The 19,832-nt window shown below is 41.9% G+C and overlaps 1 protein-coding gene across 1 annotated transcript in view; it reads left to right on the plus strand.

Annotated features, from left to right (window-relative positions):
- The window catches only part of CEP290 (centrosomal protein 290), a 72,009-nt gene that overhangs the window by 7,752 nt on the left and 44,425 nt on the right, over positions 1–19,832 (plus strand). The window contains exons 4-17 of the mRNA XM_081958711.1: positions 5,014–5,083; positions 5,747–5,793; positions 6,754–6,897; positions 7,888–7,941; positions 8,663–8,812; positions 10,243–10,425; positions 10,660–10,749; positions 10,840–10,962; positions 11,854–11,977; positions 15,992–16,164; positions 16,834–16,996; positions 18,891–18,991; positions 19,069–19,156; positions 19,769–19,830. Of these exons, the coding sequence (XP_081814837.1) occupies positions 5,014–5,083; positions 5,747–5,793; positions 6,754–6,897; positions 7,888–7,941; positions 8,663–8,812; positions 10,243–10,425; positions 10,660–10,749; positions 10,840–10,962; positions 11,854–11,977; positions 15,992–16,164; positions 16,834–16,996; positions 18,891–18,991; positions 19,069–19,156; positions 19,769–19,830 (1,572 nt within the window). The remainder of the gene's footprint in view (positions 1–5,013; positions 5,084–5,746; positions 5,794–6,753; positions 6,898–7,887; positions 7,942–8,662; positions 8,813–10,242; positions 10,426–10,659; positions 10,750–10,839; positions 10,963–11,853; positions 11,978–15,991; positions 16,165–16,833; positions 16,997–18,890; positions 18,992–19,068; positions 19,157–19,768; positions 19,831–19,832) is intronic.

The following is a 19,832-nucleotide window of genomic DNA, read 5'->3' on the forward strand; positions in this document are numbered from 1 at the left end:
AATTTCCCTAACCCCGGGAGCAATGACCGTCGCTTCTACAATGTGGAGCAGACCTTTACGAAGGCCATTCAGCTTCCTTCCATTGACGCCCCGGTGGCCGCCCTAGTGTCTTCTTCCCCAGTCTGGGGACGCGGCGGATAAGTTGAAGCCCGAGGACAAACGGGCGGAACTTACATTGCAGAAAAACTTTAACGCCACAGCGTGGGCCATTAAGGCGGCAGCTGCTGCGTCTTACTTCAACAGGGCTACGGTCATGTGGCTACACCAGCTCCAGGATTGCATCCCGATCCAGGACGAACGGTTGCACCAAGATCTGTTCAAGATCGTTGCGGCTGCCGAAATTTCCGCTGACGCGACGTTGGACGCGGTGAAGTTCGCGTCCAGCGCCCTGGCCACTTCGGTGACCTCTCGCCGTCTCTTGTGGCTGCGTAATTGGCAGATAGATAATAAGGCTAAATGGGATCTGGCGGCCGCCCCGTTCAAGGGTCCCTCCCTCTTTGGGGAGGCTCTCGACCCGATTCTTGTCGAAAATAAGGAGAAGAAAAAGGTCCTCCCATCTTCTACCAAAAAGTCAGAGAATAGGTCTCATCCTTACCGCAGGCAGTCTTATAGAGCATCTGAGTTTGATCACCAACAACGCTTTTCTTCTTTCAGGTCGGATAGACAGTTTCCGCGACAGCCCTATCAGGACAGGAATAGGTTCCAGCATCAGTCCCGGCGGCCCTTTCGGGGGGTGGCGGTCGCCCGTACCGTAGGGGGAAGTGACTCGAACCCGAGTCGTCCCATTGGCGGCCGCCTGTCCCTCTACGCGGATCGTTGGGACGACATCACGTCAGATGCATGGGTGAGGTCCACAGTTCGCCAAGGACTCAGGTTAGAATTTCTTTCCACACCCCCGAACTCATTCAGGGCGTTCCCTCTGTCTCGGAGCCTGGAGCGCCGCCGCCTGATGGAGCAGGCAATCAAACATCTCCTGGACATTCAGGCGGTGGAGTTAGTCCCCGTTTGGAGAGGGGGCTGGGCCACTACTCCAACCTGTTCGTGGTTCCGAAGAGTTCGGGGGGTTGGCGAGCAATTCTGGACCTCAAACGTCTGAACCGTTTCCTAGTGTACAGACGTTTCAAAATGTCATCACTCAAGTCTATTCTTCAGGGCATCAGGAAAGGGGACTTCCTGGCTTCGGTAGACCTCACAGAGGCCTATCTTCACATCCCAATCTTCCCGTCTCACCGCAGGTTCTTACGGTTCTCACACGGGAACCAACATTATCAGTACAGGGCTCTTCCGTTTGGCCTGGCCTCGGCCCCCCGCACCTTTACGAAGGTGCTGGCGGCAATGGCAGCGCACCTTCGGGCTGTCCCAGTGAGATTACAATGTTACCTGGACGATGTCTTGGTCCAGGCGGGGTCCCTTCTGCGGGCGATTTCAGACCTCCGGCTCACCATCCGGACTCTTCAGTCCCTGGGGTTCTCGGTGAACTTCCCCAAGAGCCATCTGTCTCCCTCCACTCGCATCCTTCATCTGGGGACGGTGATAGACTCGGAAGAGGGGGTGGTGCGTCTGTCTCAGGACCGTCAGGACGGGTTGCGCCAGCTGGCGGGAAAGATCCGCGTAAGTCAGTCCATTTCTGTCCTCACGTTATCACAGTTGCTGGGCAAGATGGTGTCGTGCATTGGGATAGTTCCGTGGGCCAGGCTCCACCTCCGTCCTCTGCAGTGGGAGCTCATTCCGTTCCAGAGGGACCGGATGAGCAACTCACTTCGCACCCTTCGTCTCCCGGCGGGGGGGCGCGCTTCCCTTCGGTGGTGGACGTCACCGGCCATCCAGTTGGGCTGTTCCTTCTGGGAACCGGACAGGGTGACAGTCACCACGGACGCGAGCTTGTTTGGGTGGGGAACTCTGGTGGGTTCCCGCCTGGCTCAGGGCAGGTGGACCCAGACAGACCTCCGACACAATATAAATTGGTTAGAACTGAAGGCGGCCAGGCTCGCCCTCCAACACTTCCGGTCCTCGGTGGAGGGCCAGCACGTGCTCCTTCTGACGGACAATGTGGCCACCAAGGCCCACATCAATCGTCAGGGGGGGACGCGGTCTCGAGCACTCTGGCTGGAGGCTCTGAGGCTGGGCGCCTGGGGAGAGAGGCATCTCTTGTCCTTGGTCTCGGAACACATCTCCGGCCTCTCGAACCATCAGGCGGATTGGCTGAGTCGAGCCACTCTGGACAATGGCGAGTGGCAGATCCATCCGGACCTGTTCCGGTGGATTTGCCAGCGGTTTGGCGCGCCCCTGGTGGATCTTTTCGCGTCTCCGACGAACGCACATCTGTCCCGGTTCTTCACTCGCTTTCAGTCCCGGGGGGCGGAGGGGACGGACGCTCTCAGGAGCAGGTGGCCGGCGGGTCTCCTGTACGCCTTTCCCCCTATTCCGCTCATCCCGGGGGTTATCAGGAAGGTGGTGGCGGAGAAAGCTCTGGTCATAGTGGTGGCCCCCTTTTGGCCCAGGCGACCTTGGTTTGCGGATCTCACCTAGCTGTCGGTGGCTCCTCCATGGAGGATTCCACGAGAGGAGGTGATCTTGCGCCAGGGGGTCCTGATCCATCCGGAGCCCCAGTGGCTTCATCTAACTGCATGGTTGTTGAACGGGGATTGCTGAGGGCGGCTCAGCTGTCCTCAGGGGTCATTCACACCATTGAGGCTTCCAGACGCCCGTCCACAAATCGTATCTACAACTCAACTTGGGATGCGTTCGTGAGGTGGTGCTCCCACAATCAGGTCTCCCCGACTAGAGCCACCATTCCTAATGTTTTAGATTTCTTGCAGAAGGGCTTAGAGAGCGGTCTGTCTCACAACACCTTGCGGCGCCAAGTGGCTGCTCTATCGTCAGTTCTGGGGGGAGTGGGTTCCTTCTCGCTAGCTCATCTTCCCCTAATCAAGAGGTTTCTCAAGGGGGCGGCTAATCTCCGGCCTCCCCCTATCCACAGGTTCCCCACGTGGGACCTGCCCCTGGTCCTCAAAGCCTTAACGGGGGCCCCGTTCGAGCCGCTTAGGTCGGTTCATCTCAGGTTCTTGTCCCTTAAGGTAGTTTTCCTTGTGGCGATTACGTCCGCCCGGCGTATCTCGGAGTTGGGCGCTTTATCATCCAAAGATGACCTCTGTCATTTTCATTCGGATAGGGTGGTGCTTCGGCTTGACCCCACCTTTCTTCCGAAGGTTAACACTCCGTTTCACAGGGCCCAGGAGATTGTTCTGCCGGACTTTTGCCCGGGTCCGTCTTCGGATAGGGAACGGCTCTGGCATCGTCTTGATGTTCGTCGAGCCTTGCGCATTTACCTCCGGCGGACGGCTGAGTTCCGCAGGTCGGAGGCCTTATTTGTGTCCTTTCAACCCAGGACCTTGGGCGCTAGGGTGTCTTCTGCCACTATTGGCCGTTGGCTGCGTCAGGCCATCCAAGAGGCTTATGCGGCAGCAGGGCGTCCCGTTCCCTCGGGGATAACGGCCCACTCCACTAGAAGTGCCGCGACTACGGCGGCGTGGGCCACTAGGGCCCCCCTTGAGGACATTTGCTGGGCCGCCACTTGGGCGTCCCCGACACCGTTTATCAGACATTATCGTCTGGATTTGTTCGCTTCGGCGGATGCTGCCTTTGGGAGAAGAGTGTTACAGAGGGTGGTAGCAGACACTCCCCTTGGGCCATAGTTGTTGGTTAAGTATCCCTCCCTTGGGACTGGGCTTTGGTATGTCCCACAGGTGACCACTCCCCCTCCCACAATGGAAAAAGAATGTTGGTCTTACCTGAACGTGTCTTTTCATTGTGGTAGGGGGAGTGGTCACGACCCGCCCTGTTTGAGGTTAGGGCCAAGGGGAGCCCGGGGTCCCTCCGGGGAGGGAGGTTGTGTTGTTTATGTTTATTGTTTCAGTTCGACTATTCGCCTTCGAGGAACTGGGAAGGAAAGGAAAGCCAGGAGTATTTAAGCGTTTGCTCTCAGTCTTTTGGACCAATCAGGCTAAGAGAATACCCACAGGTGACCACTCCCCCTACCACAATGAAAAGACACGTTCAGGTAAGACCAACGTTCTTTCTTTGAATAGCCCTCTCAGTGGCCATTCAGGGACACTCCATACTCTTATTAACCCTGAAAATACTGGTTATCTGGAACAAAGCCACTGATGGGCTGTTAGAGCTTCTCTATAAATTGGGGTGTGGAGATTGTGGAATCCATAGTCCACATTGGCATGATACAGTCTGAGTCCTTCATCACACATTCATTCCAAGCTGTGACTAAGGGCTCAGTTGGACTATGTACCAGAACTTTGGGAATAACTCATGGTTCCCTCTGAAAGTTTAAGGAATCCATCAGTTGCCTAGACAGGCGAGTTGAATAGGCTCTTCTTTCCTTGCATTGTAACCCCATAAGAAAGATTGGAACACGTTATGTTTGTGTTTAGAATATACCTGGAACCTCTAAAATATTTACAGATGTATATCAATAGTCTTGCAGCACTTTAAAAAGTTAATCCACAGATATTTAAAAAATGAGCATGGTTTGTTAAATATTTAAATACTCTAATATAAAAACATTTATGAGGTTAGAAGTAGTGAAGAAGATAAGTGACCTGAGAGTTCCTGAGAAGGGAGGAGATGAGCATTTATTTTATTTTATTTTTTGCTTTTTGCCCATTCATGTACAGTCATTTTGAATGATAAATGTAGTACTTGGATGAAAATGGGACATAAGCACTTTTCCATAATAAACACAGAGTTGTAGTTGTTTTGGATTAATAAAAACAGCTCTGAAGGTTTTTTTTTTAACTTGTATACCCTTGTTATAGAAGGAAGAGTATAATTACATAAAGCTTATTCTTGGATTTTTGGTATGTTTATAACTTATACCGTATATAACTTAATATTAGGGGTTTATCTGTAATAAACTGTATCTTATTTTAAACATTGTTTTAATCCATATGATTTTATTTTGTTTGAGGCAGTTACAAAATTTGCATTTTTTTCTAATAGATGAAAAACCAAGAAGTAGAACTGGCTCTGGAAGAAGTTGAGAAAGCTGGAGAAGAGCAAGCTAAATTTGGTAACATTTCTATAGATGCATAACTTGTAAACATCTGGACACTTTTGGGGGAAAATACAGAAGTATCAGTAAAATGGAATTTTCAGTTCCATAGCGAAAAAACCCTATTTAGAGTTCAGAATTTAATATTATAGGCTTCATTGTTTTGCTTTTACTTTGCTGCTGGTTTTGAATTGTTGCCTTTTACTCAGTTAGAATAGTGAGATTCTTCATTATAGTTAGTTTTAGTAGAAATATGTTTCATTTATTCTGTTATTCTGAGTTAAATACGGAAACATTGAAAACATACATATGATGATGACTAATGAGGTCCAACTTTAAAACTGGGCCCAAAGCATCACACAATTTCAACTTAAAATGAAGAAAAAAGTTTCTTTAAAATAAATTGAAAAATGTTAATGATGAATTGAGTTCACTCATTTTTAATTCTCTGAAAGAATGTGTAAGTATTAAAAATTGGAAATGCAAGGTTCAATTATGAAATATGGTATTCCTATATATAATATAATTTATACTATACACAGATATAATTTACAATTATTTTTTTTCAAAGAAGGAGCTGTTTTCAATACTAGTAAAGAATGTGATCAGTTTTATTCTAGATCTTATTTCAGTGTTTTGGTCATTATATTTTAATAACTGTCCTTTTTTTTATGAAAACAGAAAATCAATTAAAAACTAAGGTGATGAAGCTAGAAAAAGAATTAGAGGTATGTTTAAATTTCACCTAAACTAAATATTGAATATTATTATTTTTGAGATAAAATATTTAAATAGCTTTATGAATCTTACTAATCTATCTAATTTGTATGGCACTGAATCTTCTAAGCTTCAGCATGTTGTGAGGCTTGGTTTTTTCATTTTACGATTGGTAATTTTAAATCCTGCAATTGTTCAATTTGCCTAATATTTTAAATATGGACAATATAAAAAAGTAGGATCCTACTATATGTTTTAGAAAAACTTCCTTGCATTAATTATTAATTGAGAAATCAGATTTTGGAGCATTTTTTAAATATAATAAAAAGTCTAGATCAATACAATGGTAGAGTTGGAAGGGACCTTGGAGGTCTTCTAGTCCAACCCCCTGCCTAGGCAGGAAACCCTATACCGTTTCAGACAAATAGCTATCCAACATCTTCTTAAAGACTTCCAGTGTTGCCGCATTCACAACTTCTGGAGGCAAGCTGTTCCATTGATTAATTGTTCTGTCAGGAAATTTCTCCTCAGTTCTAAGTTGCTTCTCTCCTTGATTAGTTTCCACCCATTGCTTCTTGTTCTACCCTCAGGTGCCTTGGAGAATAGTTTGACTCCCTCTTCTTTGTGGCAATAAATAATTGCAGATAATATGTTGACTCATAAAGTATAACCCTATTTTAATAGTTGGGAATTTGATTTGTGCTGCTATACTGGTGGAAATAATGAATTAATTCAATATTTGTTAATTTAGTAGTTATTTTTCATTGTAGACAGTCTAAATTTAATTTAGATTCCCAGACAGATGGTCCCCTAGAGTAACTAGCTAAATCTGATTTTACATTGTTTAGTTGCATATTTACTATATTTCAAAACCTTTCCATGAGTTTTATATTGTTTAGAATATGCACTTTTAATTTACCCTAATATAATGAAATATATATATAACTAGTTTTATTTTAATATTTGCTAAGATAGCACAGCGATCCACTGGAAGCCGTGATACTCGATTTCTGCGTGATGAAATTCGCCAATTGGAAAAACAGTTGTCACAAAAAGACAGAGAATTAGCGGACATGGAAAAGGACCTAGACAAAGAGAAGAAAGTTAATGAACAGGTAAATTACATTAATCTCTATAAAGAGTAAAAGCTTTTTCTGAACAAATTAATGTTAGAATAATAATACAAATTGAAAAAGAAGACCTAACTATGCAAGACTTTTAAAAAGAAAATAATTTATATCAACATAATAGTAGTGATAGATACTATAAACTTAGGAAAACTAAAATTGTGTAATGAAATTGTAAACATATCTATACAGAAGAAGAGCCAATTGAATGAAAGAGATTTACTCAGAGATAAATGAATGTAATTATCTGAAATTCTTAGTGTTATTGGTAATATTGAATATTATCTATAAATTTGATTTGAAAAATATATCTGATCATAAATAATGTGTGTGTGTTTAAATGAAGCACTAGAACTGTTTCAAAATTGTAAAATTATAAGGAACAATCTAATATGTATAGTAAACTGAAAGAGATGGTCTCAGATTTACTAGTTTCAATAGTTCCTATGTCTAGTTTAATAAATTAATCTTGTTTTTAGTGCATTATGTATATATAAGAAGCAGTAATTTGTATGTATGTATGTATGTATGTATGCATGCATACATATATATGTGTATGTGTATGTGTATGTGTATGTATGTATATATATCTATATCTATATCTATATCTATATCTATATCTATATCTATATCTATATCTATATCTATATCTATATGTATATGTATATATGGAACTAAAATAGAGTTTATTCCCTACATTGCAGATTGACTGAACTAAATTTTGGAATTGGTAAATTATGAAGACATAATCCCTTCTGCTACTGCGTACTTCTGAGAAAATGTAGCATACCTTTAACCAGAAAACTGGTTAAACAAACTTTTGGATTGAATAGAGGTGTTTTTTTATTTTATTTTCAGTTAATGATTTATATATATAGGTTTTGCAAACACGAATAATGATGATATTCCTAGAAAGAGACTTATGTCTTATATTAGGATCATACTATATAGTTTCAGCTGACCAATTTGTCATTCTAGCTTACTCTTCGAAATGAAGAAACAGAAAATGAAAACAGCAAATTAAGAAGAGAGGTTGGTATGCCAATATAACAATTTGACACACAATAATTGTTTGCACCTGGTGCCTTCTTATTTGTTACACCTTGTGTACTTTGGATTTACTATTGTTATTGTGCTTCCTTATTTCCATCTTTCCTCATCTGTACCATGTACGCTAGAACTAAGGATTTCCAATTTCTTAGAAGAAAGGCCATTTAATTTAGTTTAATTCAGTCATAACAAATGTTTAAAATCTTCTGCGATGACAGGATTATTCTTTCAATCTAAGTAATTTCTGCTTTAGTTTATCTATTTTCTTCATCATAAAGATATATAATGTTAAGTTCTTAATGTGCTTGTTGTATTCTTCCTTTATGTTTTTCTCTTTTCTGTTTTGCTTGCTAAGTTTGGTCTCTTAAATTTTCCTCTCTTTTTTTGTTCTGCTCTTATTTTTTTTAAGAAAACAAGAATGAAGAAAAAGGTGAGGATTAGTGTTAGTTTCTGTGTTCAGTGTATTAGTGTAATAACTTATTTAAAATTAGATTCTTTAAAGGTGAATGGGCCAATTATGAGATCAAGTCCCTGGCCATACTTGGTGCATGAATAAAGCCTCCACTTGAATATATACAATGAAATGAAGTCTCTCTGGTTTATTTCTTCTAATTTCTTAGATCTACTAGCATATTTCTCAGTTTCAAAAAGTGTTAATATCTTTTCTTCAGCAGTTTCATATTTTAATTATCTTTTTCTGTAGAATGAGCAGCTTCGTCAGGATGTTATTGACTATCAGAGACAATTAGAAGCACAAAAGGAAACACTTCTATCAAGAAGAGAAGACTCAGATTACAGATCACAGTTATCAAAAAAGAATTTTGAGCTTGTTCAATACCTAGATGAAATTCAGGTAAATTTCAAAGAGTTACTCAGTAAAACAAAATGGTCAGACCTGACTCTAATTTAAAGAAGTGCAGACCTTACTGGTTTATTTTGGGTTCTTGGTTTTTGTTTTTGTCCAAGAATAAGAGGAAGGTAATTTTATATAAGACCAAAAGATTTGTCATGTTTTTCCTGCTGTTTGGAATACTAAGCTAATGACTGGTAACTAATCCATTATTCATTTAAATATATAAAATTGTATTTCATGCAGAACTTAATTTTAAAAAAGATATTTTGTAGTTCAAATTGGTGAGATAGAGATTTAGATTGTGTGTGTGTGTGTGTGTGTGTGTGTGTGTGTGTGTTTGTATACATACTGAATGTTTCACCCTATAAAACGCACTGGACCATAAAACGCCCGTTAGCTTTAGAGGAGGAAAACAAGAAAAAAAATCTGTCTCGGCCTCCCAGCATCTATCCAGTATTTATCTTGCTGTTGTCCTTGTAGTAAACCTCCCCAACATGTGGCTCATCAGGGCTCTGCTCCATTGTATCCACCACTAGTCAACTGAGCTGAGCTGTTGCCACCGCCGGGGAACACTGGAGCCTTCACTGCCAAACAGCTACTGGGCAGTGGGATCGGCCTCCTGGAATACCGCCAATCAGCATTTCCAGCCAGCGGGGATCTCCACTGCCACCTATCACCCACTGCTGCCGATCCTTGCTGCCTAGACAGCTGCTTGGTGATATTCCGGGAGGCTGATCCAGTCGCCAATCAGCTGCTTGGCAGCGAAGGCCCCAGTGTTCTCCAGTGGTGGCGAACAGTGACAGAGGTGACAAGTGATGGTGATGAACGCTGCTGTCGCATCAACCCCCCTTCCCCCGCTGCAGTATTCTTTCTATAAGACACACAGACAATTCCACCTACTTTTTTTTGGGGGGGGGGAGTGCATCTTATAGTGTGAACAATACAGCATATATGAATTATTAATATATATTTTAAATAAAGAGTAGTGAAATATCTGTAAGGGGAATAAAGGGGTGTAAATATCTTCAGGGAAGTCAGTAGCATAAATCATGACCAAATCTAGTAAGAAAAGTCCTGCCAATTTAGTACAATCAAAATCAGTCCTGCCAATTTAGTACAATCAATATAAAATAAAAGGCTTGGTTGTTAGAGCGTAGCATGTCAGTCCATCATGCTAATGAGAATATATGTTTTCAGGTACCCTAAAACATGCCACAACCCATATGTTGTTTCATGAACTAATTGTAATAATTTGTTTTATGGTTAGATGTCCCTGCATTTAAGAACTTTGCTGATGATCAAACTTATTATTGTATTGTTATCTTCTAGACTTTCTTAGGGGACAATTCAATATAGCTTGATCAATTTAAGAATTGCTTTTTATATCAAAACATACATTTCATGGAAATATGTCTGTTTTACATTTGTAGAATTTGACAGAAGCTAATGAAAAGTTAGAAGGGCAAAACAAGGAAATGAGGAAGAATTTAGAAGAATCTGTGCAAGAAATGGAGAATATGACCGATGAATACAATAAAATGAAATTTATGGTGCAAGAGTCTGATATTGCCATGGACCAGCTAAGAAAGGAAAAGGAGCAATATAGACTACAGGTATGAGGCACCTTGCATACGAGGAAGCAGAAACACAAAGTTGATTTTAGGAGTGCTAAATAGTACCAAATTTGAAGCTCATTTGCAATACACTTGCTATGGCCTTATCCATTGATATCCGTATCTTTTACATGTAAATCTTAAGAAAGCAACCAGTTTTCAATTATGTATACTGCAAAATTCCCATTGGTAATTAGTCTGTCAATAGCTTATATTATGAATTATATTATGCAGGTGCATGAGCTGACAGACCAACTTAAAGCAAAGAATGAAGAGGATGACCCACTTATGGCAGCTGTAAATGAAAAAGTGGAGGAGTGGAAGGTATTTCACAACAAACATTAATGGCGTTTTAGCGATTTGTTTTCTGTTTTGTCATAATTAAGATTCTTTTTGTCTCCTTTTATCTTACAGAGAATTTTGGCTTCCAAAGATGACGAAATAATTGAATATCAGGAAATGTTGTTGACTCTGAAAGAGAAGCTGAAAATGGCCCAGTTGGATGCTGACAAGAGCAATGTTCTTGCCCTCCAGCAGGTATCCACACGTTTGTATCCACACATTTGTGAAATAAATATGCACATTACTGGAAAATATAATGCAGTAATTATCTTCACAACCCACTTTTGTATGGCCATATCTAGAAACCTATTTTAGAGAGCTGTATTTATCTATGCAGCATTTTGAATATTTTACCACTAAATTCATTATTTTTAATCATTTTCCCCGTAAAATGTAATATATGAATTTTAAAATCTGTTAACATAGTTTATTTGAAGGTGAAGCTGAAGGAACAGAAATGTTTGATGAGGAGGTTATTATATGTTTGGGAAGTTAATTGCTTCCTTAATGCAGTATGTTTTAAAATTTTGAGATGGAGTGGGGTGGGAGAATGGAGAATTGCATATTTCCTTTTTGAGTAAGGAGGAGCAGCTTAATTGCATGGCCTCAACAAAGATTATTTGGTTGTTCCTCTTTGATTCTTCTAATGGTATGTTCCTAATTCTTGCCCTCTCCCCTTCAAGCTCATGCCAGGTCTTCTTACTGTAGCAGTCTTACTTCTTGCCTACAGGAGAACTCATGGTAGACATCATGTACAAATAATTAATGCATTAGTTTATCCTGAATTTATGATAATCTGAAATATCGGTATATGTACCTCATGTCTATTTAGAAGAAAATGAAATCATTTGAGAGATAGCATTTAGCTGTGATTAATTTAGCTTGTACAATTTACACTTGTAAGCTGTTCATTTTATTTTTATTTCTCTGCTTTATTTTTATTTTTTTGCTCCCTATGCTTATCCTTCTAGATAATATCTGAACTCTGTGTTGTAAGTACTTTTTTCTTTCTGTTGATCATTTTGGTGTACTTTAAGAGCGTGTTCCATGTATTATTTATTAAGTAAAAAAAAAAACTCTTTTTAGGGTGTGCAAGAAAGAGACAGTCAGATCAAATTGCTCACTGAACAGATTGAACAATATACAAAGGAGATGGAGAAAAATGTATTGATCATTGAGGATATGAAAAGAGAACTCCAGAAAGATAAAAGTAAATATTTGAAAGTGTTTCTGTACAAATGTCAATAGGTAAACAATAGAGAATAAAATATTGCTTGAATTTACAATGTTTGATTATAGCCATAAATGTAAGTTAAAAAGGAAAGCAGCACATTGATAATCAGTTCATATGCTGATACTTAACAATGAGTAATATTAGGTGGGGTTTTGAAATTATTTGTTCAGAAGAAAGGATGATTTCTTTCAGAGTATATACCCTAATAATGCATTTAAGGATGTATTTCAAGATAATTTACTCATTCTCTTGTTTCACAAGCAAATATATATACCGTGTTTCCCCGAAAATAAGACAGGGTCTTATTTTCTTTTTACCCACAAAATATGGCTTGGGCCTTATTATCAGGGGAGGGCTTATTGTTTTGGGATTGCCGGGTGGCTGCTGTCTTGCGAGTGGGCTCCCAAAAAGCCGGGCACAGCCTCAGGGGCGAACAGCTGTGTTGCGCTGTCACAGCAGCCATGAAAGGACCACACTCACGAGCAACCACTCGGCAAATCCCCTTTCAAGCCAGGCACAGTGCCATTCACTGACCTAGGGGTATCGCCAAGCCGCGTGAGCGCCTGTTCACCGCCGTCCGGCTCTTGCGGCTTGGCGCCTTCGAAATGCCAGTGAATGATGCACTACACAGCTGGAGAGGGGGGTTGCATGAGTGGCTGTTCTGCTCCTGCGCATGCGCCTTCCAGCCTCATGATGCCCTGGCCCAGCTCTCCCTGCAGAGCCAGGGCACCTCTGCTGCTGCCGCCACCGCCATCCCACCATGGTTTTCTCAGCAGCTTCCAAACTGAGTCTTTTGGCAGTGGCCGCTCTGGGCATATGCTCTATGGATGTACGCTCTGGGGGTATGCTCTGCCGGCAGTTGGCCCACAACCATAGAGTGTACGCCCAGAGCGGCCACTGCCGGAAGACTCCGTTTGGAAGCTGCCGAAAAAGCCATGCTGGGATGGTGGCAGCGGCGGCAACAGCGGAGGTGCTCTGGCTCTGCAGGGAGAGCTGGGCCAGGGCATTGTGAGGCTGGGAGGTGTGGGAGCAGAACAGCTGCTTGCACAACACCCCTCTGCAGCCATGCAGAGCGTCATTCACTGGCATTTTGAAGGCGCCAAGCCGGGAGAGCCGGGCGGCGGCGAACAGGTGCTCACGTGGCTTGGTGATACCCCTAGGTCAGTAAATGGGCTGTGCCTGGCAGGAAAAAGGGTTTGCTGGGTGGCTGCTCGTGAGTGTGGTCGCTTCATGGCTGCTGCGCTGCGCTGCTGCGACAGCGCAACACAGCTGTTCGCCCCTGAGGCTGTGCCCGGCTCTTTGGGAGCCTGCTTGGAAGAGAGCAGCCACCCGGCAAGCCCCCTCTTCAGCTGGGCAGAGCCGCGCACCAACCTAGGGTATCCCGAAGGGGCCAAGCAATGTGACACCTTTGCCCCCCCTGATTCCCATGGCTTGGCACTGTCGGGATACCGCTAGGTTGGTGAGCGGCGGGCGCTCTGCTTGGCTGGAGGTGGGAGGTTGAACAGGGGGCCTACTTGCGGACCTACCTGGTGGCATTAAGGGCGGCCAAACGTAGATATTGTGCCACCCTTATTGCGTCCGCGGATAACCGCCCTGCTGCCCTGTTTAGGGTGACCCGCTCCCTCTTGTCACAGGGGACGCAGGGGGCACCTTTACAGGGCAGAGCAGAGGAATTTGGGGAATATCTGCAGGACAAAGTCGCTCAGATCCGGAGCGGATGGGCCCCACTCAGTGGACCAGACGAGCCGCCAACAGCGAGTCTTGTGAGACCATCCTGGGAGGAGTTTGATTCCGAGGATTTAGATAGGTTGCGTGGACGGCTGCGACCCACCACATGTTTAATGGACCCGTGTCCCTCCTGGTTGGTACTGGCATCTTGGGAGGTGACACGAGGCTGGCTTCTGGGCCTGGTGAATGCCTCATTGGGTGAGGGATCCTTACCAACCGCCTTGAAAGAGGCGGTGGTGAGGCCCTTACTTAAGAGGCCCTCACTCGACCCAATGGAGCTAGCTAACTATCGTCCAGTCTCCAACCTTCCGTTTCTAGCGAAGGTTGTTGAGAATGTGGTGGCCCAGCAGTTTCCACGACACCTTGACGAATCCGAGTATCTAGACTCACGCCAGTCCGGCTTCCGACCTGGGCACAGCACAGAGACAGCCTTGGTCGCGTTGGTTGATGATCTCTGGAGGGCCAGAGATAGAGGTTGCTCCTCTATCCTGGTCCTATTAGATCTCTCGGCGGCTTTTGATACCATCGACCATGGTATCCTATTGCGCCGGTTGGAGGGGATGGGAGTCGGAGGTACCGTTTTGCGGTGGTTCGGCTCCTACCTCTCCGACCGGAGGCAATGTGTGTTGACAGGGGGACAGAGGTCGACCCCGAGGCCACTCACTTGTGGGGTGCCACAGGGGTCGGTCCTCTCGCCTCTCCTGTTCAACACATATGTAAAGCCGCTGGGTGAGATCATCCGTGGTTTTGGGGTTGAGTATCACCTCTACGCTGATGATACTCAGCTGTATATTTCAACTCCAAACCACCCCAACGAGGCTGTCGAAGTAATGTCCCGGTGTTTGGAGGCCGTCGGGGTCTGGATGGAGGACAACAGACTTAAACTCAACCCCTCCAAGACTGAGTGGCTGTGGCTACCGGCACCTCGATTCAGCCAGCTGATTCCATCGCTGGCCATAGGGGGCGAGCAGTTGCCCCCTGTGGAACGGGCGCGCAATTTGGGCGTCCTCCTTGATGCCCGGCTGTCAATGGATGACCATGTGGCGGCCGTGGCAAGGGGGGCGTTCCACCAGGTTCGCCTGGTGCGCCAATTGCGCCCCCTACTGGACCGGGATGCCCTACGCACGGTCACTCATGCGCTGGTGACGTCCCGCCTGGATTACTGCAACGCTCTCTACATGGGGCTGCCCTTGGGACGCGCCCGGAGACTGCAGTTAGTTCAGAATGCAGCCGCGCGGGCTGTGATGGGGAGTACGAGGTACTCCCACGTAACACCTCTCCTGCGCGAGCTGCATTGGCTACCTGTGGTTTTCCGGGTGCGTTTCAAGGTGCTGATTACCATCTTTAAAGCGCTCCATGGCACGGGACCTAGTTACTTGCGGGATCGCATCCTCCCACATACATCCCTGCGGCCAATACGCTCACACAGGGAGGGACTTCTCCTGGTGCCATCCACTGGACAATGCCGGCGGGCGACACCGAGGAGTAGGGCCTTCTCTGTGATGGGCCCAACCCTCTGGAATGACCTCCCCCCCGACATTAGAACCACTTCTGACCTCCGCTCCTTCCGGCAAAAACTGAAGACCCACCTGTTCCGATTAGCAGGCCTGGCATAATTCAACTGTCCCTCCTGGCAAACGCACTATATCTGGTTATTTTAGGGGTTTTTTAATTCACTGTATTTGTTTTTAGGGGTTTGAACTTATTTTAATCTGCTTTGTACAGTTCTTTTAATGTCATTCTTACCTCCTCCATGTCAACTGTCAATTGTACATACTTAATTTTATTGTATCTGATATATTTTGTATGAACTGTACACCGCCCCGAGTCCCTTTCGGGAGAGGGGGCGGTCTAGAAGCATTAAATTAAATTAAATTAAATTAAATTATTTGCGGGGGAGGACTTATATTTTTGCCTACCAGAAAAATGTGGCCAGGCCTTAGTTTCAGGGCAGGTTGTATTTTTGGGGAAACACGATAAGTAATAAGATATTTTCAACTTTCCATTGAAATATTTTACTGGCCATTTATCAAAGTTTTTCAGGAGTTGTTGCTACTTTATTTACTTTGTAAGCCTGGATGTCCCTGACTTCCTTGGATTAAATTTTTATAGTGAAAGGGAAGCTGATCTTTTTTTAAAAAAAAGAATTTACTGGTTGTTCATTTTTCTCTATATTTTTACTTTTAATGTCACATATTGAATATATGTTTCCTTTCCTTTCTATAGGAATATTAACTAATTAAACATTTATTTTTATTTCAGGCGGGCTATCGATTAGTCAACAGGATCGTGTTGGGGAAATGCAAGGAAAGTTACAGATGCTGGAAGAGAAAGTCAAGGATAGTGAAAGGACAGCAGAACTTGCAGAAGCAGATGCAAGAGAAAAGGACAAAGAACTTATTGAAACTCTGAAGCGAGTGAAAGATTATGAAACTGTATGTCTTTTGATTGGAGAAAACATCTTCCAGGCAGAAACAGTCAATTTTCTTAAAGCTGAGAGAGGGGTTCCCTCACCAGTATGGGGAAATATATACCAGCATCTGATGGGACAGGAGCTGGGGAAGTATTGGGCCAGAATCAAAACTTTAGGAACATAATTTTCTTATGCTATTCTCTCTCTCTTTGTTTTCTGTACCCATTGTTTATCTATTATTCTTGCACATGCTATTTAATTCACTAATTTCATTATACTATTCATGCAGTTGTAACTTGCAAACCATCACTTCTCTTACAGTCATGCACATATATAATCTACATTCATCTATTTTTAGTTTGTTACTTTTGCATTTAATGAATGTGCAAATAAGCAGGCAAAGGAAGAGTCTTTGTCCTGGAAGTTTTCTCTTTATATCTCCTTCCATATTTTATTTGCTGGCTGAAAAAATATACTAAAACTGAGTTTGAAAGATAATTAATAGATTTAAGGTCATAATTCCAGTTTCTCAGTTATTTTATTACATGTTTTATATATATATATATATATATATATATATATATATATATATATATATATATATATATATATATATATATATATATATATATATATATATATATATATTGATATTAGATTGATAATATTTTCTAATCTTTTCTTTTCCAAGGGAATATATGGCCTGGAAGATGCTGTTGCTGAAATAAAAGGTTTAAAAAAGCAACTCAAAATAAGAAATAGTGAAATTGAAACATTAATTAAAGAAGTTAATAAACTTGCATTTAAAATCAATGATCTTCTTGATGAAAATGAAGATCTTCGGGAACAACTAGGTATGACCATATCAGATTTATTAAATAATGTATTTAAATAATATATTTAGCATGTCTTCATTACTTTGTTTTTTCATGGATTTTTTTAGTTGTTTTGAGGATTAGAAGTGATAATTTCTTTGTATATAAATTTGAGAAAGAAGTCTTATGTAGAGAAAATGGCTGATTAAAGCAATTTTAAAATTTGGTCTAGATTTTAAGGGCATTGAGAAGGTGCTTAGCAGAATGACACTTTTACTAACATTGGCAGTGTTATTGTATAAAACATTGCAGCATAATAGGAATTGGGAGTAGAACGAAAAGTGAGGAATTCTTTAACCATATAGAGGGATTTTTAAAAAAAGATTTTGGACTTTATTTTCATTTTATTAAATTTACATATTAAGTTGTTAATATTAAGGAGCTCTGTGTTAACTAGGTCAGTTGGATTTGTCCAAATCTACTTCACTCTCTCCCACTGATTTTTTGCCATCCACGGTCACACTGTTTCTTTGTTAGGGTAAGGAAATATTTCTGAAAAATACCCAACCAGTCATGGATGCTTTAGTTTATGAGTGTCTGAATATGTGGCCCTCAAAACCAAGAAAAAGAGTATGGAGTTACTTCTAAGCAATTTCCTTTATTGTTCCTCACCTATGGATAGAAATCTTGCCAAACTAAACAATTACTTACATCATTAAAGATATATTCAGAATCCTCCTTCTATGGAGGAGCTATCCCGACCTTTTTTCTCTCAACCAAACTGTCTAAATTTTGCTGTCACTTGCTGTCTTGGGAATCCAGATTATATTCCACTGCAGTATATGTTTGTGTGTGAGAGAATATACATGTATCCATACACATACTTATTTATGCACACTCATATAAACATACATATTAAGAATTAAAATAGTTTTCCTTTTTGGCATAGAGAACAAATACACAGAAATACTGAGAGAATATTTATAGCTCAAGGTTTAACTGCAGGGTCTTTGGTGCTGTCCGAGTTTGGTGATTTTCTTGCAGATGTTTTGTTACCAAACTACAGTAAGTAACATTATTAGTGCACTACCAAGCTCCGACAAAACCAAGAACCTAATAGTAAATACCCTGCTTTCCCGAAAATTAAGACCTGCCTAGACAATACACCCAGTCAGGCTTTTGAGCGCATGTGCTAAAATAAGCCCTTCCCTGAAAAAAAGCCTCCCCCAAAATATTTAAACGCTTGCACAGCTGGTCCCCGCCATTTCCTCTGGTTGCTTGCCGTACAAACAACACGAGATAAGGAGGTGAGACCGGAGTGGGGGGAAGGAGGAGGAACATTCCCCAGGCACCCCACACACCCTTATCTAATGGCTGCTCCTGTAACCCTAGCCACCGCACCCCTGTCACGCTAATGGCCACTGCAAAAAGAGCAGCAGGCCCAGCGACGTGCCTTGAGCCTCACTGCCACAGCAGTGCAACACAGCAGCAGCCATGAGGTGACCACACTTGCCGCCTCCTGCACCTCAAAAATGATAAGACCTCCCTGAAAATAAGGCCAATCGCTTATTACAGGGGTCAAAAGAAAATAAGCCCCTGTCTTATTTTCAGGGAAACCCGGTAGTTAAGTCTAAAAAAAATTAGTCCAATGCTGCTACTATTATAAAAATGTCATCTGTTTTTGCCAGGTGTAGTAAGAAACTGCATTTTTAAAATAACTGAATTTAGAAATGAATATTGGAGGACAGAGAAAATGAATACAATGGCTGAGGTTTATGCTCAGTATAGATACTTAACTAAGAAATAGGAAAAGTGTCAACAAGTTGCTATGAGGGAACAGATACTCTCAATGCACCTTTCCATATCATCCAGTCCAGCAATTACATAATCAAATCTACAGATAATATCTCATGCATGATCTGTTTCATTTTAGGGCTTGATCCAAAAACAATGATTGATTTAACTGAGCTGAAAAATAGCAAAGCATTAAAACAACAACAATACAAGGCTGAAAATCAAGTCCTGCTGAAAGAGGCAAGTAATAATTTTCACTTAATACTTTTTCCAAAAATTAAGGCACAAAGTAATAATGCCATTTAAATTCAATGCAGATTGAAAGATTAGAAGAAGAAAGAGTTACTCTGAAACAACAGATCCGTAAATTAGCTCAGGAGAAAGGAAGAAAAGCTGCAACTTTAGGTAAGCTGGTACTTATTTTTAAAAAATAACAATTTAGCAATGAGATAAACAATTACTTGGTTATTCTATCATTCCTGGATCAATCTAAAAATATTTTCCAATATTTAGGAATCAGACTGAATAATTCTATTATTTAATAATAATAAAGTCACCCAAAATCACTTTGAATAGTGAGATAAGCATCGTACAAATTTAATGGAAAATAAATAATTTCTTAGTTTTATTGCACACATTACAAATATGATGTAGTATTTCATTGTGAACACAGTATTTTCCATTAAATTACGTGGAAAAGAATTTGCTAAATCTTAGTACTGTGTCTGATCTGTTGCTATATGTCTTTTTATTCAAGTAGTTTTAGTTCTATAATCTACATCAGGTTAATCCGTGTTGATAGTTCCCACCTCTACTTTATGTGACCCTTCACTTACTTTGCACAGTGGGATAAAAGTTTGAGCTGTTATTTTTTATATGATGTTGACATCTCCTATCAATCTAAGAGAGCCAAATATTGAGGATTTTTTATATTTTCTTTGGTAAAGTCTATTTCTCAACTTTTACCTCTCAGATCCGCCCGAAGTTAATTTTATCTGAAAATTTTGTTCCAAATAGGACTGGATACAGATGATCTACAGCTGATTGATAATTTCACTGAAGATTTAAAGATGAAAAGAGA

This window comes from Natrix helvetica (genome assembly GCF_964273705.1).
Source record: "Natrix helvetica genome assembly, chromosome: 6".
NCBI classification, from domain to species: domain Eukaryota; kingdom Metazoa; phylum Chordata; class Lepidosauria; order Squamata; family Natricidae; genus Natrix; species Natrix helvetica.